At 42.5% G+C, this 23761-nt stretch overlaps 1 protein-coding gene across 9 annotated transcripts in view; it reads right to left on the reverse strand.

Moving 5' to 3' along the window:
* Positions 1–834: 834 nt before the first annotated feature.
* Positions 835–23761, reverse strand: part of GRHL2 (grainyhead like transcription factor 2) — a 70839-nt gene continuing 47912 nt past the window's right edge. For 7 of the 9 annotated variants that reach the window (XM_041123134.1, XM_030012218.2, XM_030012219.2 and 4 more), the window contains 7 exons: positions 23104–23191; positions 22877–23016; positions 20650–20681; positions 19065–19159; positions 12744–12829; positions 6580–6644; positions 835–5349 (listed from right to left, as the gene is read on the reverse strand). In XM_041123134.1, coding sequence (XP_040979068.1) covers positions 5235–5349; positions 6580–6644; positions 12744–12829; positions 19065–19159; positions 20650–20681; positions 22877–23016; positions 23104–23191 — 621 coding nt within the window. In that variant the 3' untranslated portion in view covers positions 835–5234. The remainder of the gene's footprint in view (positions 5350–6579; positions 6645–12743; positions 12830–19064; positions 19160–20649; positions 20682–22876; positions 23017–23103; positions 23192–23761) is intronic. The other 2 variants (XM_041123132.1, XM_041123133.1) reach the window with 2 other exon arrangements.

Raw genomic sequence — 23761 nt, forward strand, 5'->3', positions numbered from 1 at the left:
GACCTTATAGCAGCCTTCCCATACCTAAAGGGGGCCTACAGGGAAGCCAGAGAGGGACTTTTTACAAGGGCATGTAGTGATAGGACAAGGAGTAATGGCTTTAAACTGAAAGAGGGTGAATTGAGATTAGATGTAAGGGAGAAGTTCTTCACTGTGAGGGCGGTGAGGCACTGGAACAGGTTGCCCAGAGAAGTTGTGGATGCCCCCTCCCTGGAAGTGTCCAAGGCCAGGCTGGATGGGGCTTTGAGCAACCTGGTCTGGTGGAAGGTGTCCCTGCCCATGGCAGGGGCATTGGAACTAGATGATCTTTAAGGTCCCTTCCAACCCAAACCATTCTATTCCATTCTGTTCTATTCCATTCCATCATCCAGGTCATTAATGAAGATACTGAACAGGACTGAACCTGGTATTGACCTCTGGGGTACACCGCTAGTCCCTGGCCTCCAACTAGACTTCATGCCACTGACCACCACCCTCTGGGCCCAGCCGTTCAGACAGTCTTCAGTCCACCTCACTGTCTGCTCATCCAGGCCATACATCAACAGCTTCTCTGTGGGGATCTTACGGGAGACAGTGTCAAAGGCCTTACTGAAGTCCAGGTAGACAATATCCACTTCCCTCCCCCCGTCTACCAGGCCAGTCATTGAACCCATGTTTTGGTGATTATTTTTTCAGTCTCTGTTCTTGTTTTCTCGGTAGAATGAATTTCTATTTTCTTCTTTTTGAAAAGACTTCTGGGCTCAGAAGTGGGAATTCAATCCCCAGTATGTAGTAATACACACCACAGCAACAGAAATATTATCTCATACATAGGAATATTTATTTTTTTTCCTTCTTAAAAATGTACAAAAAATAAAATAACTGTATTTACAGTTTATCAAACCCCTCTCCCAGTTGCAATGCTATTAAGTTACATGAGCTATTTTCTTAATATAAAAGCACACTATTTATACATAAAGTTCCTTGTTTGCCAGAAAGAGGGCTTGTCAGAAACTTTGGCACAAACATTCTTGTTTGTATCTTGTCTCAATTCATAGAAAATGGAAGAGCATATAAACATTTCATAAGCTTTACATTTTAAAAGTCATAAGATACTCCTTTCCAGTTCCATATTGATCAATATACAGCATCTCTGATGGCTGGAGAGTTCAGTTTTTACTAATTGTTTGAATTAATTTACAACATTTAAACAATCCATAGACTGAAAGAGAAAAATATACAAGAAAGACACTTGATCTCTGAATTCCATTGACCAAAAACTTCATGAGAGAGGATGCATAGGAAAAAAAAAAAGTTCTTTTCTTTGTAGTTTAAATTCAGTGGTAAAAATCCTCCAAAATGTCTTGATGGGGCTATCACTGTACATCAACAAAGCTTCACTGAAAGGATGCACTTTATTTTGGGGATAGCAGCACCTGACTGTAGAAAGTAACTAAAATTTGAGATTTGGGGTTTTCATAATAAAACATCAAATGGACGGACATAGTGCCAAGTCTGTAGCGGGAACCAAAATCAGAGCTTAGAAGACTATTCTTTTGCACATCTCTACCAGAGTCTTTCGAAACACAACATCTACAGACAATGCACTGCTCTAATTCTTCATAGGGAAAAGGAGTTGAGCAGCAAGCCACCCTTCAGGCTGCACTAGTTAAGATTCAAGACTGCTATCTTGAAGAAGGAAAGGAAATGAGAGTTTTGTTCCTTTAAATAAACACAGTGCCACAAAGAGACAAAAGGAGGCAAGGCAGATGTTCCTGTGCCCTGCTGAACAGTAGGAAAATGTTACTTCCATTTAACTCATAATATTTGGAAGATCCAGCAATAATCAATATTTTTCATTAAACAAAAGCAACACGTATATTTTAAACAATATACATGCGAGCACTCTGTATGCCTCAAGACCTTTGAATCAAGCAGGGCATGAGGCAGGCCACTGCTTCAGAAGTTTGTATTACTCATACTGGCCCTTCTCCATCACTTTGATAGCCTGTTTTTGACCAACAAGGTGAACCCTGAGAGCTTGTAGCTTGCCAGAACCAGGATCCAAGGTTCAGTGCTCCTCCAGCAGCTGATGCTGTAACTACAACTGAAGGGGTGCAGGGTGATGTGGTCTTTGTAATGTCTTAGGTGCTTGCGATGCATCTGCATCTGGAGCAGAGAAACAAAGCCCTCAGACCCTGGCAGATAAAGTTAAGGGAGATCATCCTTAACTAGCTCTAGTTGTTGTTTTAAAGTAATATTTCCATCAGGGTAAACCCTACTCATCTTCCTCAACCCTGCTACCTTAATTGAGACTGTAAGAAGGAACTAAAGGCAGGCGTATGAGCTCTCTTGTATCAGGAATTCGCACACTTTAAGATGTATTTAGAAAAGCTTTCAGTTAATCTTGGAAGCAACTTTCCTTCTCTGGACAGTGCCTGACCAAAAGCTCCTAAAATGGCAATGAAAAGATAGCTCCTTACGCCCCAGTATTTCCTGGAGCACTGCACTTCTCACTGATCCTACACTGCTCCTTGGCAAGGATGCTGCAGCATCCAACAGATCCCAGCTCATCTCCACCCATATGTAAGACAAGAATGTGCCATTAACCTGAGCGCTGGTGCTGCCAGGACAGCCCTGTCCTTCTCTGAGTGAACCCCAAATTCTCACTGTCCTCTCTTAATGCAGCACATCCCAACCCAGCCCAGCCTCAGGCACTACAGGCATTCCCTATAAGTAAGAGAGCTTGGATGGCAAGTTTGTTGGGGGCAGAACCAGGGCTCAACTCCTGTGTACGTTTACTCATATGCTTCACCTGTAGCTTCTGCCCAGACATGACCAACTGAGAGATCTCAGCTAATATCCTTAGGATCCTAAACACCGTGAAACAACAGAGAAATTCAAGAACTAACACCACTGTTCACCAGTCCTGTGTGCTGGTCCCAGTTCCTAATGCCACCTGCCAAAACTGTCCTCTTTTTTTCTTTAGGAAAAAAGTATCTGGGCTAAGACAGCATAGACTTTTTATCTGAGCCTGAGCCAAGGAGAAACAAACTGAACCACCATAAATCCCCTGTATTCCCAGGCTGTCTGCTCCTGAGCAAGGTAGCAAGAGCATCTTTGCTGGAGTATATTTATAAAAAGATAATGGAATTACTACAAAACTCTGCATCAGAAGGAGAAAGAGCACATGGCAAAGGAAGAGGGAGGGAGGGAAGAAGGCAGAACAGACACTTTGCTTTGCAGACATATGTGGATTCTGAGTATGTTAGCCCTGACACTAACAGCCTGAACCTTTTATAGGTTCTGGTCCCACAAAAACTTTGACAGGTACCTAACATTTCCATTTGAAGTACAGATTTTAATGGGATGCTATTGCTAATGAAGTTAAGAAAGTGTGCAAGAGCTTGCAGGACAATTCATGCAAAAACATGACTGAATCAGACTGGTCAGCTATCCCAGCTACTTTACTTGAATGTAAATAGGTCCACACAGCAAAAAAAACAACAGAATGAGCCTGTTAAATTAGGCAGTGTTTCTTTACACCATTAACCACCTAATAAAAAAGACTCTGTGATTAAACGAAAAAAAAAGATTTCTGACAGGGGAAAAAAAAAAAAGAAACTCTAAAGGCTGCATGTAGGAAAGGACCCACATTTCTGTCTGTTGCACAGGATCCACATACAGTGCATAGAGAATAAAATGCTTGCAGCTGAAACTCATGGGATTGTATACTGAGTGAGGAGCTTTCTACAATAGTCAGAGGAGCTGGAAAGGAGAGAAAGAAGTGGTGGGTTTGGATGTGCTAGGGACATTCAGGCCTTGAAGCCCTTTCCTGGTATGATTTTAGCTTGCAACTTTCTCTCTTCACAGAATTCATGAGATACGGGTGGAATTTGATGGGATAACCTTGTAGTTCAACTTGGGTTCAGATCCAGCCCTTGTGAGAGAGACCTATCTCCACACCTCAGTTGTGGGATACTTAATCACCACTGGTAAAATTGTTCCAGTTTCAATAAAATATTTACATCAAGCCCAGGTTTATACCTCACCCAACTGTCCTAGGAATCAAAACAGAATCATTCAATGGAGATACAAGAGCAAGTGCCCTTAAGAAGAAGAGCTTGAAGTCCTGTTTCTTACAGTCTAGAGGAATGCTTTAATGAGCTGGCTGCTGCGGAAAGCACCTTTCCCTCCACAGGCTTGGGAAAAGCCCACTTTGAGAGCCTCCACTTCATCAACGGAACAGGCAGAATTCCCTTCCATACCTCTAGGCACACCAGGCAGCAGACACATGGTGCCTCTTGGATCTGGTGACAGCTGGATGGGACACTCGCGTATCTACAGCTGGGACTTGGGCACCTAAGGTGGGTCCCATTGTGCTAGAGCACTCCAGACCCTTTAGCACGGTTTGCTCCAACATTTCAGTATAAAACATGGTGGGCAAGGGTGGAGCATATGAGTGCAGATGCAGTTATCAGCTTCTCTGTACACACTCCTTAACAGATTGCAGCAATCTAATCCTCTAGGAAAGATTCTGTTAAACCCTAAACCCAATACATACAAAAACATAGCGGCAGTAAACATGCCCACATACAGTAGTTAAAATATATTATTGCATATTATAAACATTATATACAAGGTTAAAATGGTTTCTTTACCATTTACTTACAAGTGACATTTGTAGCTGAATGCCTTACTTACAAGTCCTCATTGCTACGTGCTGAGAACTACCAGAGGTATTTGGCAAGACTATACACTATAGAGAGATATGGATCAGTCTGAGCAAGTGAACTCTGTCAGCCACTTTCCCCATCTTTAGCACTGCACCACTTTTTTAGCAATGACGGAGAGGAGAGAACTACTGGTAAAGTGATTTACACCAGCTTTCTGAAACTAGACCAGCATGGTTCCTTAACACGTTTTAGAATGAGCTTATCCACACTAAAGTATGGATTAAAATGCTGCATTTCACATTTACAGTGGGTCATCTGGTTACAAATCTGGGGGCTGGTAACTGCTTATACACTAGAGAGTGGGGAACAATAAATAAGGGACCAGGTTAACATGAGTGGCCTTGTGCTTGACAAACCCAAGTCTATATGCAGTGGGTGCACACGTGCAGAATGGACAGTATTTTCAAAGCAGTCTTGTAACAGTTTCTCTGATCAATGTCTGTCAAGTTCCCAGGGAATCTTCTGCTTTCCAAGAAGGATGAAATGCTGTGGTTCCTTACGAAAAGGGTCTGCCTGAGGCTAGATCTCTGTCAGTGTGATCTTGAATCCTTCGACCATGCTCTCCATGTGCAGGATGAACGTGTCCTCATTGGAGTAGTGCTCAATAATGTTGTCATCCATGTTTACCAATATACTGGTGACAAAGGCAAAACCCAATATTTTTATGTGTCAGAACACTGTAAAGCAAAAGCCATGCACTCCACCGCATGTGCTCGCTTCACTACAATGCAAAAACAGACTCCAGCACATGCCAGTACAGGGACAATAGTGGGAATCATCATCAAGATCTGCCCAACAGTCCCTTTGGATTAGAGGCTGCTCCTTGCCAAAATAGTTAAGGTAAGTGACATGCCAGTGCTGGGATGTTAACCCACTTAAGCTGCCTACAAGGTGAACTGCACTCCAGACCTCTGGCAGACCCAGCTAGCTGGTGTTTCCCATGCCTGGTGTTGGCTCCCTCAGGTACACCTCCATGCTACTCCTCAGCCACGCTGCGTGAGCTGCTGCACCTCTGTGGTGTAAGTCGCTAACATGGGGAAGCAGTGTAATTTGTGCTTTGCACACAGCTCACAGGCCTAGAACTGAGCCTGGATGTGAGAATATCGACAACTATTAGAAGTGTATATGAGTGTTTTCCTCACTCTACCGCAAAGTGTTTCTTCCAACAAACACATCACTTGTTAGAAAGAAGCAAAACATGAGAAGTTTCACCTGTCTTCTCAAAAGCTAAAGAAATCCCCAGACAAAACAGTCCCCTAAGCTAGAGTTACAGCTGAAAATAAATGATTGACTTAAAATTATATCACTACAATATTGTGATTATTTAGAAGTAAAAAAAAGTTGAAGTGGAGAGATTTAGATTTATGGCAAGGAGTAGTAGCCTAGCTATTCTAAAATCACAGCTGTGATGCTCATGTCTAAATTTACTCAGCTGAAACCCCTGCAGCAAACACTGCCTGCCTGCCTTTCAGATTCGGACAGTGGCATACTTCTTCCTAACACTGCAGGGAAACTCCACGCTGCATTCACAGCAAAGGCTGCACCTCTCCCACGCTAGCACTCCATGATGTTATTAAGCATATAGTCTACAAAACAGACTTTATCCAAATACATTTTCCACACACCAACTGTTTCTTCACAGTAAGCCTATGAATACTGGACAGACACAGACTGGAGATTCACGTTTCCTCCCCTGCCGCCCCTTGCTGTCTCCATAGACATTAAGATTTCAAGCATATGAAAGATTTCAAGCATAGTCTCCTAGAAGTGTTTATACTGCCCAGCAGCATGAGGCCCCAAGCATATTTGGGATCTCTGAGTACTTCTAAAGGATCCTGCAATAGCCCCTAGATAGTTTACTTACCCCTTTTTACTCTTCTTATAAAGTTTTGCAATCTTTTCAGCTGGCAGGCCATATTTCTCAGAGATCTGAAATCATAAAAAGAAAAGAAATATCATTAAAGACTAATGAGAAATAAAAAATTATCACCTCTCACTTTACAAAAGGCATTAAAACGCTATCTCTGCAAACTTTGACAGGATAGCTATACAGAAAAGTCACTCGCAACCATACCATAGCTTCATTTAAGGATGACTCGGGGAGGAATAATCCTAAACATCTTGATCAAAAAAACACAATCTTTTCCATCCAGAAACTTGGAGACTTGGAGCTTTCATAGGGTGTGAGTCATCAAAACTGCCTCAGCATCTCCTATTGCTCTGCTCAAGGAGTCAACACCTTCCCAGCTTCAGATTTTACCAGGGAATTTCAATCTGATCAGCCGCCTTTCTGCTGTTTCTTATTCTGATTTTCTGGGCTCATGGAAGCAAAGGCTTCTTCCACCAGGCAGAAGGCAGATGAGTAGCAATACAACGGGAGCTAATGGATTGATGGATCAGCACAAAAAAGTGCACATTTCTATTTCTCAATGGCACTTCACGGTTTATTAAGCTAACAGGACCCTCCATGGTACTTCTTTTGTCTGAAAAGTATCTTCAAGGTATCTTTTATCGTGGGTGGGCCACAAACATGCTACACACAGGATTAGGAAGCTACTGTATTGTTGGGGAGGTGACTCAGTCTAGTTACTAGGGTGGCAAAATGAGAACACCATTTGGCTCACAAAACATCATCTGAGTGTACAGATAATGAAATGCTGCAGAGAAGTGTGTTAACAAGGTAAAGGACTTCTAAAATAAACCTCTTGCCAGCTACTCAAATGATAAAAGCAGAAAATATAGGAAAACTTTTGAAGGAAGAACTACTTAGCTGACGAATTACCAACACTAACAAGCACTTCACTGGGATGCTTTGGCATTGCTTTGCAGCAGTATATTAGTAACTTTTTTAGACGTCCATTCTGCAGTGAGCCTGTGGTGTGCTTGTAGAGATGGTGTCCCTGAGCCCTCCGTCTGAGCCAAGTTTCTTTTCCAAATTACGACTCTTCTTTGAGAGAACAGGTCTCACAGCTTATACTTCAGAAGAAGATTGTCCCAAAAGGCAAAATCATTATGGAAAAATGACTTTTTGTCAGTGATTAATGTTCTGTGGTACTTTACTGCCAACCAAAGTAAGTTTCCTGCTCTTCCCAGGTGAAATGAAGTTGCAGCTAAATAGCTGACTATTTATCTTCTGCATTAGATAACTGAAATGCACAATTAAAAATCCGTTGAAAGACTGCCAAACATCAGTCACTGTAAAATTCTTTGTTTGTGTTCTCAACGGTATTCTGAAAAAGTGGTATTTTAGAGAAGCAAATTAAAGCAATTTTCATGAAATAGAAAACAGAACGAAAACAGTGGATAAACTCAGCACCAAGGACAGATTCAGACAGCCACAGGTTGAACCCCAAGCACTGCTCCTGTCCAAAGAGCCAGGATTCTCTAAGACAGAGAATTAGCCTATACTTGCCTACATCACCTACACTTGTATAATTGTCATCTTACCTAAGATACAATTTTGTACTTAAAAAGTATAGCATAACTCCAAGATTTTGAAGAACCATAAAAGCTTCTTTTACACTGCAAACAGTTTCCTCTGACTACAGCATACATCTGTGGCTAACCAAAAGGGGAGGGTGTAAATAAGGAGTAACTGATAAGGTACACTGGACCCATCCACTCCTTAAGTTTTGCACCTAGCAGAGAATAAAATACAAATTAAATTGTGGGTTGCATTTGCTATTTCAATTTTACTTGCACCAGCATGTTTCACTGCCCTTTTGGATATGGTGCTGCAGGTACCGATGGTAGTCGTGGTTCCATGTTCTTACCTGCCTTGGGAGAGACCTAATTCAGCATCAAGGCTGCACAAGCCCATATGCTGTACAGTCACACTCTCCCTGCTGTGGGGAACGGTCTGCTTTGCACAATTATGAGAAGAGAGGCTTCACCCCACTTGTCTTACATCTCACACAAGCATCCTCACTATTGAACTATAAAACCAATCTTTTTCACTCTGAGCTCTATGTAGCCTATGCAAAAGGCTCCATGTAGCCTACGGAAAAGCTACCTAACCACATACACAGGGTGGAAACCCATCCCACAAAGAAGTTCCATAACATACTCAGCTTATCTGGAGCAAGTTCAAGTCTTTGCTCCAAACAGGGCAGAATAAGGGTGATTCGAACCCAGGCTTTGCCATATCCTTGTGTGCTATGTCCTAACCTATTACAGCCACCCTCCATCACAGACGGGACAGGCTGCCCCACCTAGCCTTTGTGAATGCCTGACCTAGCCTACGCACATAAATCCAAGGGAGGATCCATGGGCAGGATCCCCAGTAGACGGAATCACCTACCTCTGGCCAGAAGCATTTGTATGGGTACCCACACCTTGCCCCTCACTCACACTCCACCCCTGTCTACCACCATCTTTCCAAGTCTCCCTTCCTTCAATGCCTCATGCTGTGCTGGAGGACAGCTGCTTAACCTGAGGCTGGTGACACCTCCGGGGTACCCAGCTGCCACACTGTGAGGGCAAATCTTGACTGCCTCAGAGAAGTTCTCAGAGAAACTTTCATGCTCTCCTTTTATTCTTTCTTACCCTCTAGCTTTGCTTACCATGAACAGAATGACGTCAGATAAGCAATCTGGTGCTGAACTTTTCTATCTGTGGTTTTGTTGTACCCCTAAATTTAAGCTTTCATGTAAAGCAATAATGAAAATGGCTCCATTTCATCAGATTGTTGAAAAAATCCTTTGTAACAGGCATCAGAGAAAAAACGCAATCTGAAACTGCAGAAAATGTCAAAACCGCGTGAACATAAGGAAACTATGTACCTTCCTCTCTGGGTTGTTAACTCTGAAGCCTAGTGATATTGTAAAGATCAGTACGTGAAGACACTTTTCACTGATTCCATGCAAATAAACATGCAGGGAGAAACATTTCTGTGCCAAGGACGCTTAATAGCAGCTAATATACAGCATTCTGCACATTCCAGCATAAAACTTCCCTAGGATATTTGGGATACCTAACACTCACGCATTCCAAACATTGCTCAAAGTGGTTTGGGACTCTGGGACACCACTTCCTACAGAAGCTATGAGAGATAGGGCTGAGAAAGCCTTGCCTGTCACACTGCCTATGACAGGTGTAGGATTTATATAACATGCAGGGATTAGTGAGCTTTGCGAAAGACTTCCAGCTGACTGAATAAGCACATTTCTCAGGAACCCCTAAAGATGCAACCAATTATGCCAAACAGCGAGCTGTGGAAGCAAGGCTCAAAGTGGGGGTATGGGAAAGCCTCCCCCTCACAGACGCAGAAAACAGGTCTCCAGTGCAAATGTGCTAAGTCCTGCTGCAGAATCTGAGAAAGCAGAGAGTTAGCATCTGTTAGGGCATCTCACTTCACCCCCTCTTCTGAAACACGTTTGTTGCCAACTCACGGGGAACACCACTACTGCCAACTTCCTTATAAAACAACACGATTTCTCACCTGACCCCAAGCAGGCTACAATACATTTTAAAAATATATCTTTATTTGGAGCAATATTTTCCTTCATCATCTCCATTGTCCATTTTTCAGTCTTCTGAGCAGCGAATTCTTTCCAGTGGGACAGCCTTCAGAGTGGCACTGAAATAACAGTCTGCGTTCCCTTTGGCCTGCGGTTCCCTGGCATGGCAAGTTTGTCTGTAGCACATATCTGATTGCACAAGCCACCAGAAATGCTTTCTCCGCTGGAGTCAGGAAGAGAGAAAGGGCAACATCTGGGCTTGTCAAAGCACGTGGGAAAAAAATCTTTGCCGACTTAGTTCTACGGAATGGTCCAGTCTGTTGCCCTACATTGGCTGGAAGGACACATACACAGACAGGTATTGAATAAACTTTGGTCTAAGCAAGCCCTATTGAGCTCTGCTATTAGCTTTTAATTTTAGAATTTTGGGAGATGCTTCAATTTCCCAATTTAGATTGCCCTCTGTAATTTGATTAAATATGTGATTCTGCACAATGTAAGATTCTGCACACTGTAACTACTGAGATCCACAGGGTTAACCTGACTTTGGATCAGGCTGAGAGCAGGATTTAGAGCTGGTCAGTCACCACATGTGCGATGTTTTGTGATGGGCAAATGTCTCACTATTTTCTGTTGATCAAGACTGACTACTGCAGTCATCTTAAACAAACACTTTAAAACCCAAATATTTGCATCAGTTTCTGAGATGTACTGTACCTCTGAAACCTGAGACCTCTAGATATTTGCCAGAAGAAAGAAATCTGAGAACGAATCTAATTGTTCATTTGGAATCGGTGTATACGAGAGAATAAAATAAACATAGTATCTGAGAAAACAGTATCATTAATCATGGAAAATTTGGAGAAAGCCACAGACCAGTAATAGTGATTAACAAAAAAAAAAGTAAAATCCATAAACAGAGAAGGAGGGTATGATTCAAGATCATTGGCACTGTCTTTCAGATCTGGGGTTCTATAATATTCAGAGCCTGTTTCTAAGTTCTTAGTACTGAGTTTAGAATTGAGCATTTAGGATGAGTACAATTACAAAATTACATGATTTGCTAAAACAACTGTAGAGAGAGTATTTAAGAAAATGCAGTTTGACAGCTTTTTGGCATTGATTTATCCCCAATATCCTACGAAAGAGAATTAAAATTTTTTGAATGTGTTCCTTCCAGTGAACTGGGACATTTTACAACAGATCAGATTTCTCTGGTGCCGAAAACATGCCACTGAGTCAGCAGCTGTGCTGACAAAGGTATGCAGAAACCCTTCTTGCTTCTGCACCAGCTTTGTTTTTATGTTACACAGTGGCTGGAAAACAGGCATGGAGAGGCACAGACTATAACACACTTTTAACTTCCATACAAAGACAAGATGAGATCGTGTTACAGCTTATCATGAATCAGACTGCAGGCTCTTTAAGTGAAGCCTGGCTTTTATTATACATGTGTGTTCTGCCTAACAACTGAGCTGCAATCACAGCTAACAAACAGTATCAACAAAAGCACAGTTAGGACATCCTTAGAATGCAGCTGACTCTCCTCAGAGATACCTTGATCTGAATAGATACTTTAAACAACTTCACTAACCCACAAATCTTCTTTTGCCTTCTGCTGCTGGCCAAATATTGACCAAATAACTCAATCTTTACTGCATTTGAAGTGTCTGGTACATGCAAGAAGACACTGTGACAGTTTTATGAGAATATGAATATACACACTTCTAGCACTCAACTGAGCTCTCTAGGGACACTTTCATCCATTCCCATCTTCTCTTTTACATGTAACGAAGGCTGGAAATCAACTCAGCATCCCACATGTCAATCTCACATTAGTCACCCCACCGAAGCAGTGAGACATGTGGTTGCTTTTTAACTCTTCCCTCGCCAAATTTCACACATCTACTAGCCATCAGCTCTATAAACAGGATTAAATGCAGAAATAGCCACTCATGATCACAGCTAATGGGTAGCAAGCAAAAACTCAAGTCAAAGAAGCAGCAAAGAGGCAGGCTGGTAGGTAGCTCACTCTGGCAGTAAGGGCTAGAGAAGGAATTTGAGACAGGAGGTACAAATGACTAGTCTGCATTGGCTCAGCAACTGCCTCTTATATGCTGGAACAGCAATTGCACAAAAGCCATATGAAATTCACACAGAAACAGTGCATCCTTGGGCCTCTTCTTTAAAAGATAGCTGTGAACTCACTGATGGGCGTTAGAGGAGAAGATTCAACAGGCTCTGAATCATCAGTTCAGAAAGAAGCATTTCAGAAGATGGAGCCTGCACCACTCTGCTTCCCTGACACTGGTCAATTACCACCATTCCTCAAGGTTCAGGTCTCCAATAAATCAGCTCTGCGACACTATTTAATCCCAGCAACCTGCTGACAGTACTGAATTTGGAACATGCTAGCATTTCAGAGGTGTGCTCCAGAAAGCCTTTATGAAATGCTTTGAATGTATTTGAGAATAACTTCATCTTTATGTTATGTTTTATCTCAATAATACATTGAAAGCCTCAAGATTTTCTTGCCAAGACAAACCATGTGAAGACTTCAGATACTTACCGCTTCCATTAGCCCCTTTACTGTGGGTGATTTCAGCATCAAAGCATCAAACACCTCATCTGTCTCCTTCCTCACATACAAAAGCACTGAAACAGAAAAAAGTCAAACTTGGAGCAGGTTCAGTCAACTGAACAGATGAAACACCCCACACTGAGTAGAAAAACAAATACTAATCCCTGACAGATAAAATGAAGTGCTGAAGATGGTTTGCACTTAAAAAAAAAAAAGTACTCTCATATCATCAGCGATCTAAACATGGAAGACACATCATAGTTGCTTTGAAAACACACAAATTAAAACCAGCAAATTTAATTTAATGTGAGGAATCTGTATATTCAAGAATTTAAACCTCCATTTACTGAAATAAAAAAAGCTAAAAAGCACTGGGGCCCTGTCCCTGGGTCACAGGACAAAACACACAAGCTAGGTCTTCCTAAACCTGTGTCTCCACTTGCACCTCTCATGGCTTCATACAAAAGGCTGGGAAAAGGCATTCAGTAGAGGCAAGTCTGGATTGCCTTTAGCTGAGACTTTGAGAGCAAAATCAACAAAAAGGAAAAGAAATAGTTCTCTGACATTACCACGCAGATGACTGCAAATGGGCCTGGCCAGTCTGAAAATAAACACTGGAAAGAATGAGTCCAAAGTCATTTGAGACTTCAGAGGGGAGACATTCAAAAGCACAGCTGGCAGGCAGGCATTTACCTGCATGCCCACCCCTGCTCAGGTACCCAAATGCCATTTGAACTCCTGAAAATCTCCTCTTTCTCCCTCAGATATCCTGCCTGGTCTTAGTGGTTCACAAGTGCAGTGCCCTGCCCTCTTTAGCTCTTGCTCTCTCCTCTCTGACTTGCACAGGTAAAAGGAGGAAACTTGCTGCTACATGGCAAAAGCAAAGCAGACAGCTACAAAGTGAAAAAACAAACACTAGAGAAGTGGTTTAGGTGTAATCTCCCATGACTCTGATAAAGTAGCAGGTTAAATAAGATGTTCTGCAATTTATTTTGTTCGCTAAATAAAATGCCTTTTCAAATAGCAGTGCTGTACGTTAGGTACAAATACACATGCACTGTTAGGTATTTTATGTCTGTGTGACAAATGACACTGGTAATCATCTTTTTCTTTTTTTTGGTAAAAAGATATCTTTTGAAACTACTAATCCTTGTGGTCCAAAAGATATCTTCACCAGCTAACTCAGTAGATGACTTGCAGATGAACCAACAGAGATGATGGTATTTTTCATACAGAAGCAATTGTTTGGAAGCTAATTCTCAGGTCAAGACTGTAGCAGGGTGGACTCAAGCCCATTTGCAGAGAATTCTTTGCCCAGGTGTTGAAATGATTGAAAAAAAGATTTAAAACATGGGCAGATCAGTCCCCTGTCTTGGTCTATGTCATGGTTTAACCCCAGCCAGCAACTAAGCACCACGCAGATGCTCACTCACTCCCCCCCACCCAGTGGGATTGGGGAGAAAATTGGGAAAAGAAGTAAAACTCATGGGTTGAGATAAGAACAGTTTAATAGAACAGAAAAGAAGAAACTAATAATGATAATGATAACACTAATAAAATGACAACAGTAATAATAAAAGAATTGGAATATACAAATGATGCACAGTGCAATTGCGCACCACCCGCTGATTGACACCCAGTTAGTCCCCGAGCGGCAATTCCCCCCACCCCTACTCCCCCCTGTTTCTATACTAGATGTGACGTCCCATGGTATGGAATACCCCTCTGGCCAGTTTGGGTCAGCTGCCCTGGCTGTGTCCTGTGCCAACTTCTTGTGCCCCTCCAGCTTCTCACTGGCTGGGCTTGAGAAGCTGAAAAATCCTTGACTTTAGACTAAACACTACTTAGCAACAACTGAAAACATCAGTGTGTTATCAACATTCTTCTCATACTGAATCCAAAACATAGCACTGTACCAGCTACTAGGAAGACAATTAACTCTATCCCAGCTGATACCAGGACAGTCTACAAACCAGATGTGCAGGACAATGGTTGGGTTTTGCATCTTTAATTTAGAAGTAGGAGTCACAAAACTGCTACCACAAGCACGCAGAGCCACATCCTTTTCACCTACGTTTTGGTAATTCTTCGGGACCTGCCTGAGAGTGTCCTTTTAAAGGACTTAAAAGCTGAGATAACTTTGGGTCACAACCTAAATAACTATCAGAATATAAGAGAAAAAAAAAAAAAAAACAAACCACATCAGTAGTTAAACTTTATTGGGTTTGATATGTTTACTTGCATGAGCAAGCACTCACTCAAAGTGCTAATTTTACCTGTACTAATGCTTTTATTAATTTAGTAATTCTTTTCTTGTGACTAGAGGGCTGTCCTGTAGCTCGTAGCTTTTCAAACATCTGGACCTCTGCCAGCCTTAATAATTACAAACGTATCTGAAAGGAGGAAAAATCACTCCATCCAAAGTTAAAGTTGGGGACATTATACCATCCAAGTGCTAGGCTTTAAATCTCTCTGTTGTGCTTGACATGTCAGGCAACGTTGTGCTGAATGAAGGATCCATTACAAGGATAACGGGGAATTTGAATCGCTATTATACACACAGAGAGCCAGGATTAGTAAACATATGGAGGGTTGTTGGTTTTTTCTTTCCCCTGACAGGTGTGAAAATCCTGGCTTTGATTCACTAGGGCACTTTTCCATAAATGACTTCTGGTGACAGTGATGCCTTAAGAAGCCCCTGTCTCATCCTGCCCTTATGCTCTCTTACTCTGGCCTGTCTCCGTGAATTTTCCTGGACGATGAACTCTCTCAAACAGTAGATGTGAGTGAAAAAACAACCCTTTTTTCTGAGTTATTCTTCAGACAAATCAGGTCCCTGCTTCAGCATACAATGCAGCCCCACAAGCCTTCCTGCTGGCATAACCGCAGAGAGAAGGCTGGCTGGCCTGCAGCAGGAGGCACAGCCAGGGAGGGAAAGGGGCTGCAAAGGCTCCATTGGGCTCAGCAGCATTGCCACTGAATGCCAAGCCACGACTGTGATGACGTGACACAACTCGTAGTTATGCCCTCTGATCCTACTGTCACCATGTTCATAGCATCTGGATGGGCTCACTTTAATAGTAAAGACTGCTATACTGGGGGGGGCGGAAAATCTTGTACCAGGCAATGAGCTATTTTTGACTGAAAGTTAAGAGATAAATTCAAATTTGTCTGACCTCTACACTACCTGGCCTCAGTTCTTAACCTCCTTACCAGCACTGAAAGCCACTGTAGTCCCTAATGGTCTTTAGATGTTAAAAAGAATTGCAGAAGATGGGGGTGATAAATTTATCTTTAGTTAAGAAATAGCCCTGATTCACAAAATTGTGGAGTGGCAACCAGACTTTGCTGAAGGCAAGGGAGGTTGTTGCACCTTGGAGATTTTTGAAAGCCAGGCCACCGAACTGAGGATTTAAGCGTGAATGCAGAAGAACAATGTTAGATACCTCTTTTAAAAGTGGTAACAGCTGGGCTTTCCATTGGCAAATCTGCCAAGGCAGAAGACAAGCAACAGACATGTGGCAAAAATCAAACTAAGGACGTGATGAGACAGTAAGACTTAGGCCACTATGAAGGTCTGAGCCCAGGCATTACTGACGCTCCGACTGACACCCTATGAGCAATGACTACAGTCTTTGTAAAGTGGTCTCTGGATAGAGATGTGGCACATTTTAGTCAAGGAAAGTAGGGCTGGTAGCTGTGACCTGGCTTTGCCACATTTGGAGTTTTCACTAATTGCCCAGGCACAAATTCCCTAGGTGACAGAGCGAATGCTGTCCTCCACAGGGCTGGTTCACAAAACCCTGACTGTTATGAATCCAAAATGTTTCAGAGTAGTTTAACACTACTTTCCTGAGAGACAAAAGCTAGACAAAGATATGACTTTCTTCAAGCTGAGAACTACAGGACTGGAAATCTCCCTGATCTGTAACACAGGTGCTGGATTTATAATTAACAGGAAACTCCCTATGAAATCTGAAAGGGAAAGTGATTTGAAAACTCTTACCAAGAACTCAGAACAGGAAAAGGCTGCAAGTCTAGCCAAGTAACTAGCTGCGCTGCACACTTGGTACAGATTAACATACTTTACACTTCTGTGTTGGGCACTTGTACCTTCCTTAGAGGTCAAGGAGATGAAAGAATAATTCACAGAGATGCAGCTACCTGTGTGAGAATATGAACCTTGTTTTACCAACGGTTTGAAACCCTTCAGACCTGTTCTCTGGAAAGCTGCCCCTTAATACTTTTGCTTCCACTGGACAGTAATACAGTTAGGTCCATCAGGCACAAGTGAGGCCACACACTATCACTTCAGTTCTTCAGCTGAGCTTGGACCCCTCACTCAGTGCTACTTATCTGCACTGCTCTGATGATGAGCCACCTTGGGATTACATTGCTTTCAATGCATATTTTCACATATCAGACCTGGTCTCTCTCAAACATTACACCAGTGCCCCATCTATACCTGCTCTCTAGGAGTTATTGATTCTGCTGTACCAAATAAATCTGGGAGAAAAAAAGCTTCTAGTACGGCTAAGCCTGGGAAAAACAGCAGAACATTTTAATACTCCGTGACTCCTGTGGCAAAGACAGTATTGTCAATTGGGCAGATTCAGCTGAGCTGCGCTCCATCAGCACAATCCCAGATGCAGGGTTCCTGATGGCAGGAAGTTCACCAGAGCAAAGGCCACGCTGGAAGAGGCTTGGCCTCCAGCCAGCATAGTCCAAGTTGCAAGAAACACTGAACAGGAAGGGGATGTGAAGAGAGCATCCTCCAGCTTCTCTGGTTCCGTGCCTCTCCTGGATTTAATTATTTAACATAGTTTTGCCACCAGTTGAAAAACATTTTTTTTTTCTTTCAAATCTTCCCCTTGAAATGGTTGCAAGTCCTGGACAATATTAAAACAACTTACCACAGCAAAGGACAGGAATAATCAAAGCAAACCAATACCACCTTGCAGGCAACTCTGCAGGCTTCCAGCTGGGAAACCCAGGTGAAATTGCAGGAAATGACAGTTCTTTATGTAGCCCTTGTGGCTGTCTCCTTCTGCTTGATGGAGCCCTGATAACGTGAATTTGGTCAAGGCCTTGAGTCAACCAGATGGAAGTCTGTGGTCAGTGCTGACCTCACATAATTAATTGAAGATTTAATTAAAAGAAGAATACGTTCGCATTTATTCCAGCAAGATATCAGTCTCCATCCTGTAATCTTATATGCTTCACCTGGTTCAAGCACACCACCCTAACCAACAGAGAAACTTTGCAAATGCAGGCTCATGGGAGGTTGTTTCTATAAAGCTCAAATGCGTTTTACAAATGGTGCCACTAAGAACAATTGAGCTCACTTCTGTACCTTACTGCTTTGTTGTCTCACAAACTGATGGGTGAGCCTCAAAACATTTGCGAGTTTGAGTTATATAAGTTGGTCAAACCCCTGGAGCCTCCAATAAACTTACATGACAGAACTCTTGAGTCTGAAGGAATGGCAACTATTCTCCAGGGTGTCTAACTGTGGCAGTGTAGGAAGTTATCACCTACAGAACTGCACTGGAATTGACTGTACACAAAGCAGATTTTGTGGACAAAAACACCATCTGTTCACCCTTACCTTCAGTGCAAAGCTTAACAGCTCTACCTAAACCATTGCTTCAATGTCACTCAACTGAAGCTTCACTGTAGCAGACTGGAAAACAGGATTTGGACTGGTATAGCATATGAAACATGACTGTAGTAATATTCACTCAAAGCAGTAAAAACAGTCAGAGGAAACTATTAAACAACTCGGGTCTGCTGGAAGATGTCTCTCCATGCCTTATATTTCTAACTGGGTAGGAAATTTCTGAGATTTTATTCAGGCTAACCTAAGTCTGCAGTCAGCAGGAGCTTGCCTGTGTAAGGTCTCTATATCTGACCCAGTGCATCTTGCATATTTGCTTGTGATCCCAGCCAGAACAGAAAAGATGAGCAAAAGTTAAAAATAGGCAATCACAGATTTGCTACTGGAACATTTATGAACTATGTAGCTTGGCCAAAGACCAAGAAACTTTCTAGCTTTTTTATATTTTATATACATTTGTGTCCTGATCCCTTCTTGAGATAGCACAGTCTTTTTTTTTTCTTTTCTGCTTTTAAGTCACTACTAGTATTTGTTAAAATGCCTCCTTGTATACTGGCAGATCTCTTCTCCCATCTACCCCACATTTGCACCAGCATCAAACAAACAACTTGGTCCAAGCCACACCTGCCCTTCCCAGTCTGAGGGCATGAGTCCCACAGCATTATTTTTAACTGCTAAGAATTGACTGTTACCTCTTTTCAGGCCTTCTTCTTTCATTTGTTTCAAAGGGGATGGACCAAACTCCTCCTCCACAGGCCGGAACATCCTTTTGACCAGGACACTGCTACTAGAAAACACGCAACAGGGACCATGTCACAGTAAAACTGTACTCTCAGCAGGAGAGGAGACAACAGCAGCAGTCATGACTCACTTTGTACTCTGGCAAAAACCCCACTAGCTACTCAAGTAGCACCAGACCACAAACTGCAAGGATTTAGCTTTTGATGCTTATCTGAACTCTCCAGGCCTTTCAAACTGCCCAGACTGACTGGCTGAGACAGGTGACAGGAAAACATGCTCCAATGTTATGTACCATTTTGAAAATCCCAAAGGCCCTTAACTGTTTAAATAATGAGGGAAGGGGGGTGGGGAGGAAGAAACAGCTAAGTAAGGAGCTGAACCCACATTTACACATTGATTCCTCGTCTTTGGGGTCAAGGAGACAGCCTCAGGAAACACCACCAGTATCTCTAAAATCTGAGACCATACAAGCCAGCAAGTTCAAAAGGAGAGACACGCTAGGCCAGATCCAGCCAAAGCTGTGGCACACTGCGCTGGGGAAGCTGAGGGCTGCAAGCACTACGGCTGCCCCCTCCCCTCGGCGTAGCTCTGGCAGGACTTGGTGTCTCCTTTTAGTCTTGGAGGAGAGAACTGAAGCCAATGTGCTTGGTGCAATAAACCCCTTTGTTTCTCGAATTCCACCGTGAGCCTTATGAAGAACATTAGCTTCATAAAAGAAACAAAAAGAGCCTCATGTTTTCAAGTCAATGTTAGCTGCCAGTGCCCAGCCACTCCCTACCACAGGCCACTTTTTGCAGGCTTACATGAGTGCAGTTGTCTTACTCCAAACTCTCAGATTTGAGAGTGCTCACTTGAGATTCAAGCAACTTACAAAAGTATGGGGCTTGCACACATTACAGTTAATACTGGCTAAACTTCAGCCACACATATTAAAGCTCTTATTTCATGACATCTCTAAATATTTTAGGGACTTTCTGCAATTCTTCCAGTCCCTCCAAAGCCAGATAAGGGGGTGCTCCCAGTTCCCACCTTCCCCCTTCCCAGGATCTCCCCTTCTCTTTCTGCCTTTCCCTTCTAGCGCTTGGGCATTCTCTCTGCAGTTCCGGTATTTGTCACATGCACACATGTGTATTGCTAAACAGCTTTCAGGAATGCAGTGAAGTTCAGTGCTTCATTAAAAAATTCCTGTTTTTTTAAATTATTTGAGAACCCTTATATATATGTAAAAAGCACTTTATCATCAAATATATTGTCCTGTCCCTGTATGGAACCTCATGGCTCTTTAAACTATTTTACTTGGAAATGTAATAAAGAATAGATATAAAAAGCAGCCAGTTCACATGAAGGAAAAGAAAGTTACCATAAAATAAACCTCCCTCTACCAGTTCTACATAATATTCACCTACTGTTAGCAATGGGAGAACATGAGGGAAGAGGGAGAAACGGGATCAGTTTTATCTGATTTCATGTTTTGTGCCTGCTTTCTACGAGTTTGAACTGCTAAATGCAAAGCTTGTGAAACAATAAATGTCTCACCCTTCTCTCTCATCATCTGTATTATAGTAAACCTAGAAGGGTGGAAAAAAACAATTATTCCCAAAACTCAGACACCTGCTTAACAGAATAACTTCAAAAAGGAAAAAAGACAAGTGGTTTGCAGTTTCTCATCTGTTAAAAATCCTTTTCCTTCTATACAACACAAACATCTCTGGTTCTAATTGTGATCTGGAAAAAGCGTGGCTTAGAAAAACTGCTGTTGAATGTCAGCTAGTGGAAATATATCAAAGCATTTTGACAGACATTGCCCTCTCCCCTGGTTTATATCATTTTCCCAATTATTTTACAATCCTCTAAATCAGATCACTACTCACCTAAATTACCCCTAATACGATTTAAGCCACAACACTCACAAGCTTTTGTATGTATTTAATACTGTCTGAAAATCTAATTAAACTATAAAGACCAACATTAAACTACAGGCCTGAAGTAAATACAATTACTAATAGTACAGCTGAACTTTTTTGCACAGGCTGTGGGCAGAAGCTCAAGTCCACACCATTGTTTTGTGAATTAGGATAGCTCAGAGTCACTGGGACCAAATTTACAACAGCAACAAATGCAGCTAACAGTAGCAGGGGAGGTATAAAATCACCGTCTGTTGTCAAAGGCTTTACAGAACAGTCAGCCAAATTCCTCACAACATGCCTGCACCACGGGTCCACACCAACAAGCGTACTAGTATTCAGCTGCTGTGTTACCGTGCAAGTGTGGGGCAAAGGCAGCGCACCGGAGCCCTGCGTTCTGCTGGGGCAGAGCAAAGCATCTTGGGCAGGTTTCCAGCACTTGTGCTGGCAAGACTCAGAGCACACTTTGCTCTCACTGGGAGCCTTCACTGCTGAACCTCTACAATGAAAATAGCTCAGAGGTGTATGTGTGCAAAGCTGAGATCTGTAACTCATTCTATGACCAAGACCTGAAAGTGGCTACACTTTCCTAATAAAACAGTCATAAATAATAAATTATTGTCATAATAAATCATTCTTATATTAAGTAATACACAAAACAATTGAAAAGTTCAGGACAGCAAGAATGCTGATACTGCAACCTATACAGCAGTAAAAGACAGGGCTGAACATTGCCTAAGAGCTAGCAAACTGGGCTATCTTCCAGTTAGTTTAGAAAATTATTTACAGGATTACATATACTAAGGAATGCTTCCATCTTCTCCTGTTTTGAGACAAATCCACATTCTGGTTTGAAAGCCATGAGGACAGAAGGTACCCAGCACTGATATGTGAGTGGGCGTCTTTCCAATTTTGGAGGGTAAGTCAGCGACAGCTGTGATTGCAATGTCTACGCTCTTTGTGCTTTGCTCTACCACAATTCTCACTGCTTTAAAATAAATGACAATTCCAACACTCAGTATCATTTAATCTTCATTATATTAATATTTGGCAGCAAGATGCATATAAAATTTCCTCATCTATTATTTGTCTTTATATAAACACATGCATAAAGGTCTCATTCTACTCCCTGAGATGTTAATAAGTAACAGGTTCATACTGAAAAAAAATGTCAGAGCTGACCCTCCAGTTCAGATTTGCAATTTCCCAGCAAGCAATAAAGTAGGTCTTAAAACAGTCAAGTCAGCGAAGACTTCCTCACATTTACTGGTGATAATGACTGCCAATATTGAATATTAACATTAGCATGATAGATTTTCACTTTGTAGAGTGAAAATATTTTCTTCCAAGGAATTCCCAGATCTCTAGCTGATGCCGACAGAAAATGGGCAGTGGTGAGCCTACCCTTGACCTCCTTATACATGTAAGAGCTTGGTCTTTGTTTTCAGTTGTCACAGGGAGGGGGATCTCTGTTACCACAAGGTGGCACTTCATTTCATCAAGCCAAATAGCACATTCAAAACTAAACTTTCTTGCAGTCACAAACCAACCTTCTATTTTAGAATTCTTGACTATTTGTTCCAGACTTTCTTCCTAGCAAAGGAATGGCAAACCCATAACAAACACAAACTAGTCAGTTGTTAATGAAGTATAAACTCCTTTTTCACACCCAGAACTCAGAAAGGCACTTATCTCTTGTAAGGTCTTTTTTAAGTCACTCACCAAGAGCTGCATTTACCAAAACGAGACCTGAAACAAGCGGCCCCCAGGAACAGTGATTTATTTTCCTAAAACCTGCCTCAGAGCACAGGCAGCCAGAGAGCAGGTGGGCACCATCTTGTCTCATTACCCTTTCCTACCTGTCCAGTTCTTTGTAGGTTTCCAAAGTGAACATCTGGTATGAAGAGAACTGGCTGGGAATCCAGGTCAGCCATTGTTTTGAAGAAGGTGATATCGCTCTTTTTTTGCGGAGGGAGTGCACTCAACTTCCCTTCAGCTGCTAGGAGGATCACAAAGAAACACGGTTATGAGAGAAGGCATGTTAAGTGAGACTTATCCCCAAGCCAGAAAGGCCCATCTTACTCACAGTTGTTACACGAGGCTTGGGATGCCTGGCCTTTGCCTTTCTTCCTGTTCTGCTTCCTCTCTTCGTCTCGGATTTTCCTTTCTGCTCCCTGATGCGAAAAAGACAACCCACAGATATTATCCAATGAGGAACCACCGTCAGCATTTTACCCTGCAATGCCTGGAACTACAGCGACAGACACATCAGAAATGTTGAAACAGAGACTGGTTATCCCATCGCAGACAAATCTGTCCAGATTGTTGGGAACGTGCCAGCTTCAGACCGATCACCTGTGACCGAAACTCAGGCTGGCACATCCAGCAGCCCCCAGGGCTGGAGAGAGCAAGAGGAACATATCCACATGCTAGCTTGGAGGACACGGGATGGATGGCTCAGGCTGCATGCAGTCTGTAGCAGGGCTGTTGCCACCACAACTTGCACAAAGGGCATCCTGAGCCCAGCGCCTCTGCAACGGACAGGGTGCTCAGGCCAAATACTTTGTGTATGTACTGACGTAAAACACCTGCAGGATTGCTATCGTCTTAGATCACGTCTGTGCTAAGCTTTTCCCTAAACTCTCCTCCACCCACCTTGTCTGGGGGTGGTGGCATTGCTCCACTGTGGCCAGCTTTGTAAAGGCCTTTGAGATTTGCCAGTGCAAGAAGGCTACACTGACAGC

This window comes from Aquila chrysaetos, chromosome 4 (genome assembly GCF_900496995.4).
Source record: "Aquila chrysaetos chrysaetos chromosome 4, bAquChr1.4, whole genome shotgun sequence".
In the NCBI taxonomy this organism is placed as follows: Eukaryota; Metazoa; Chordata; class Aves; order Accipitriformes; family Accipitridae; genus Aquila; species Aquila chrysaetos.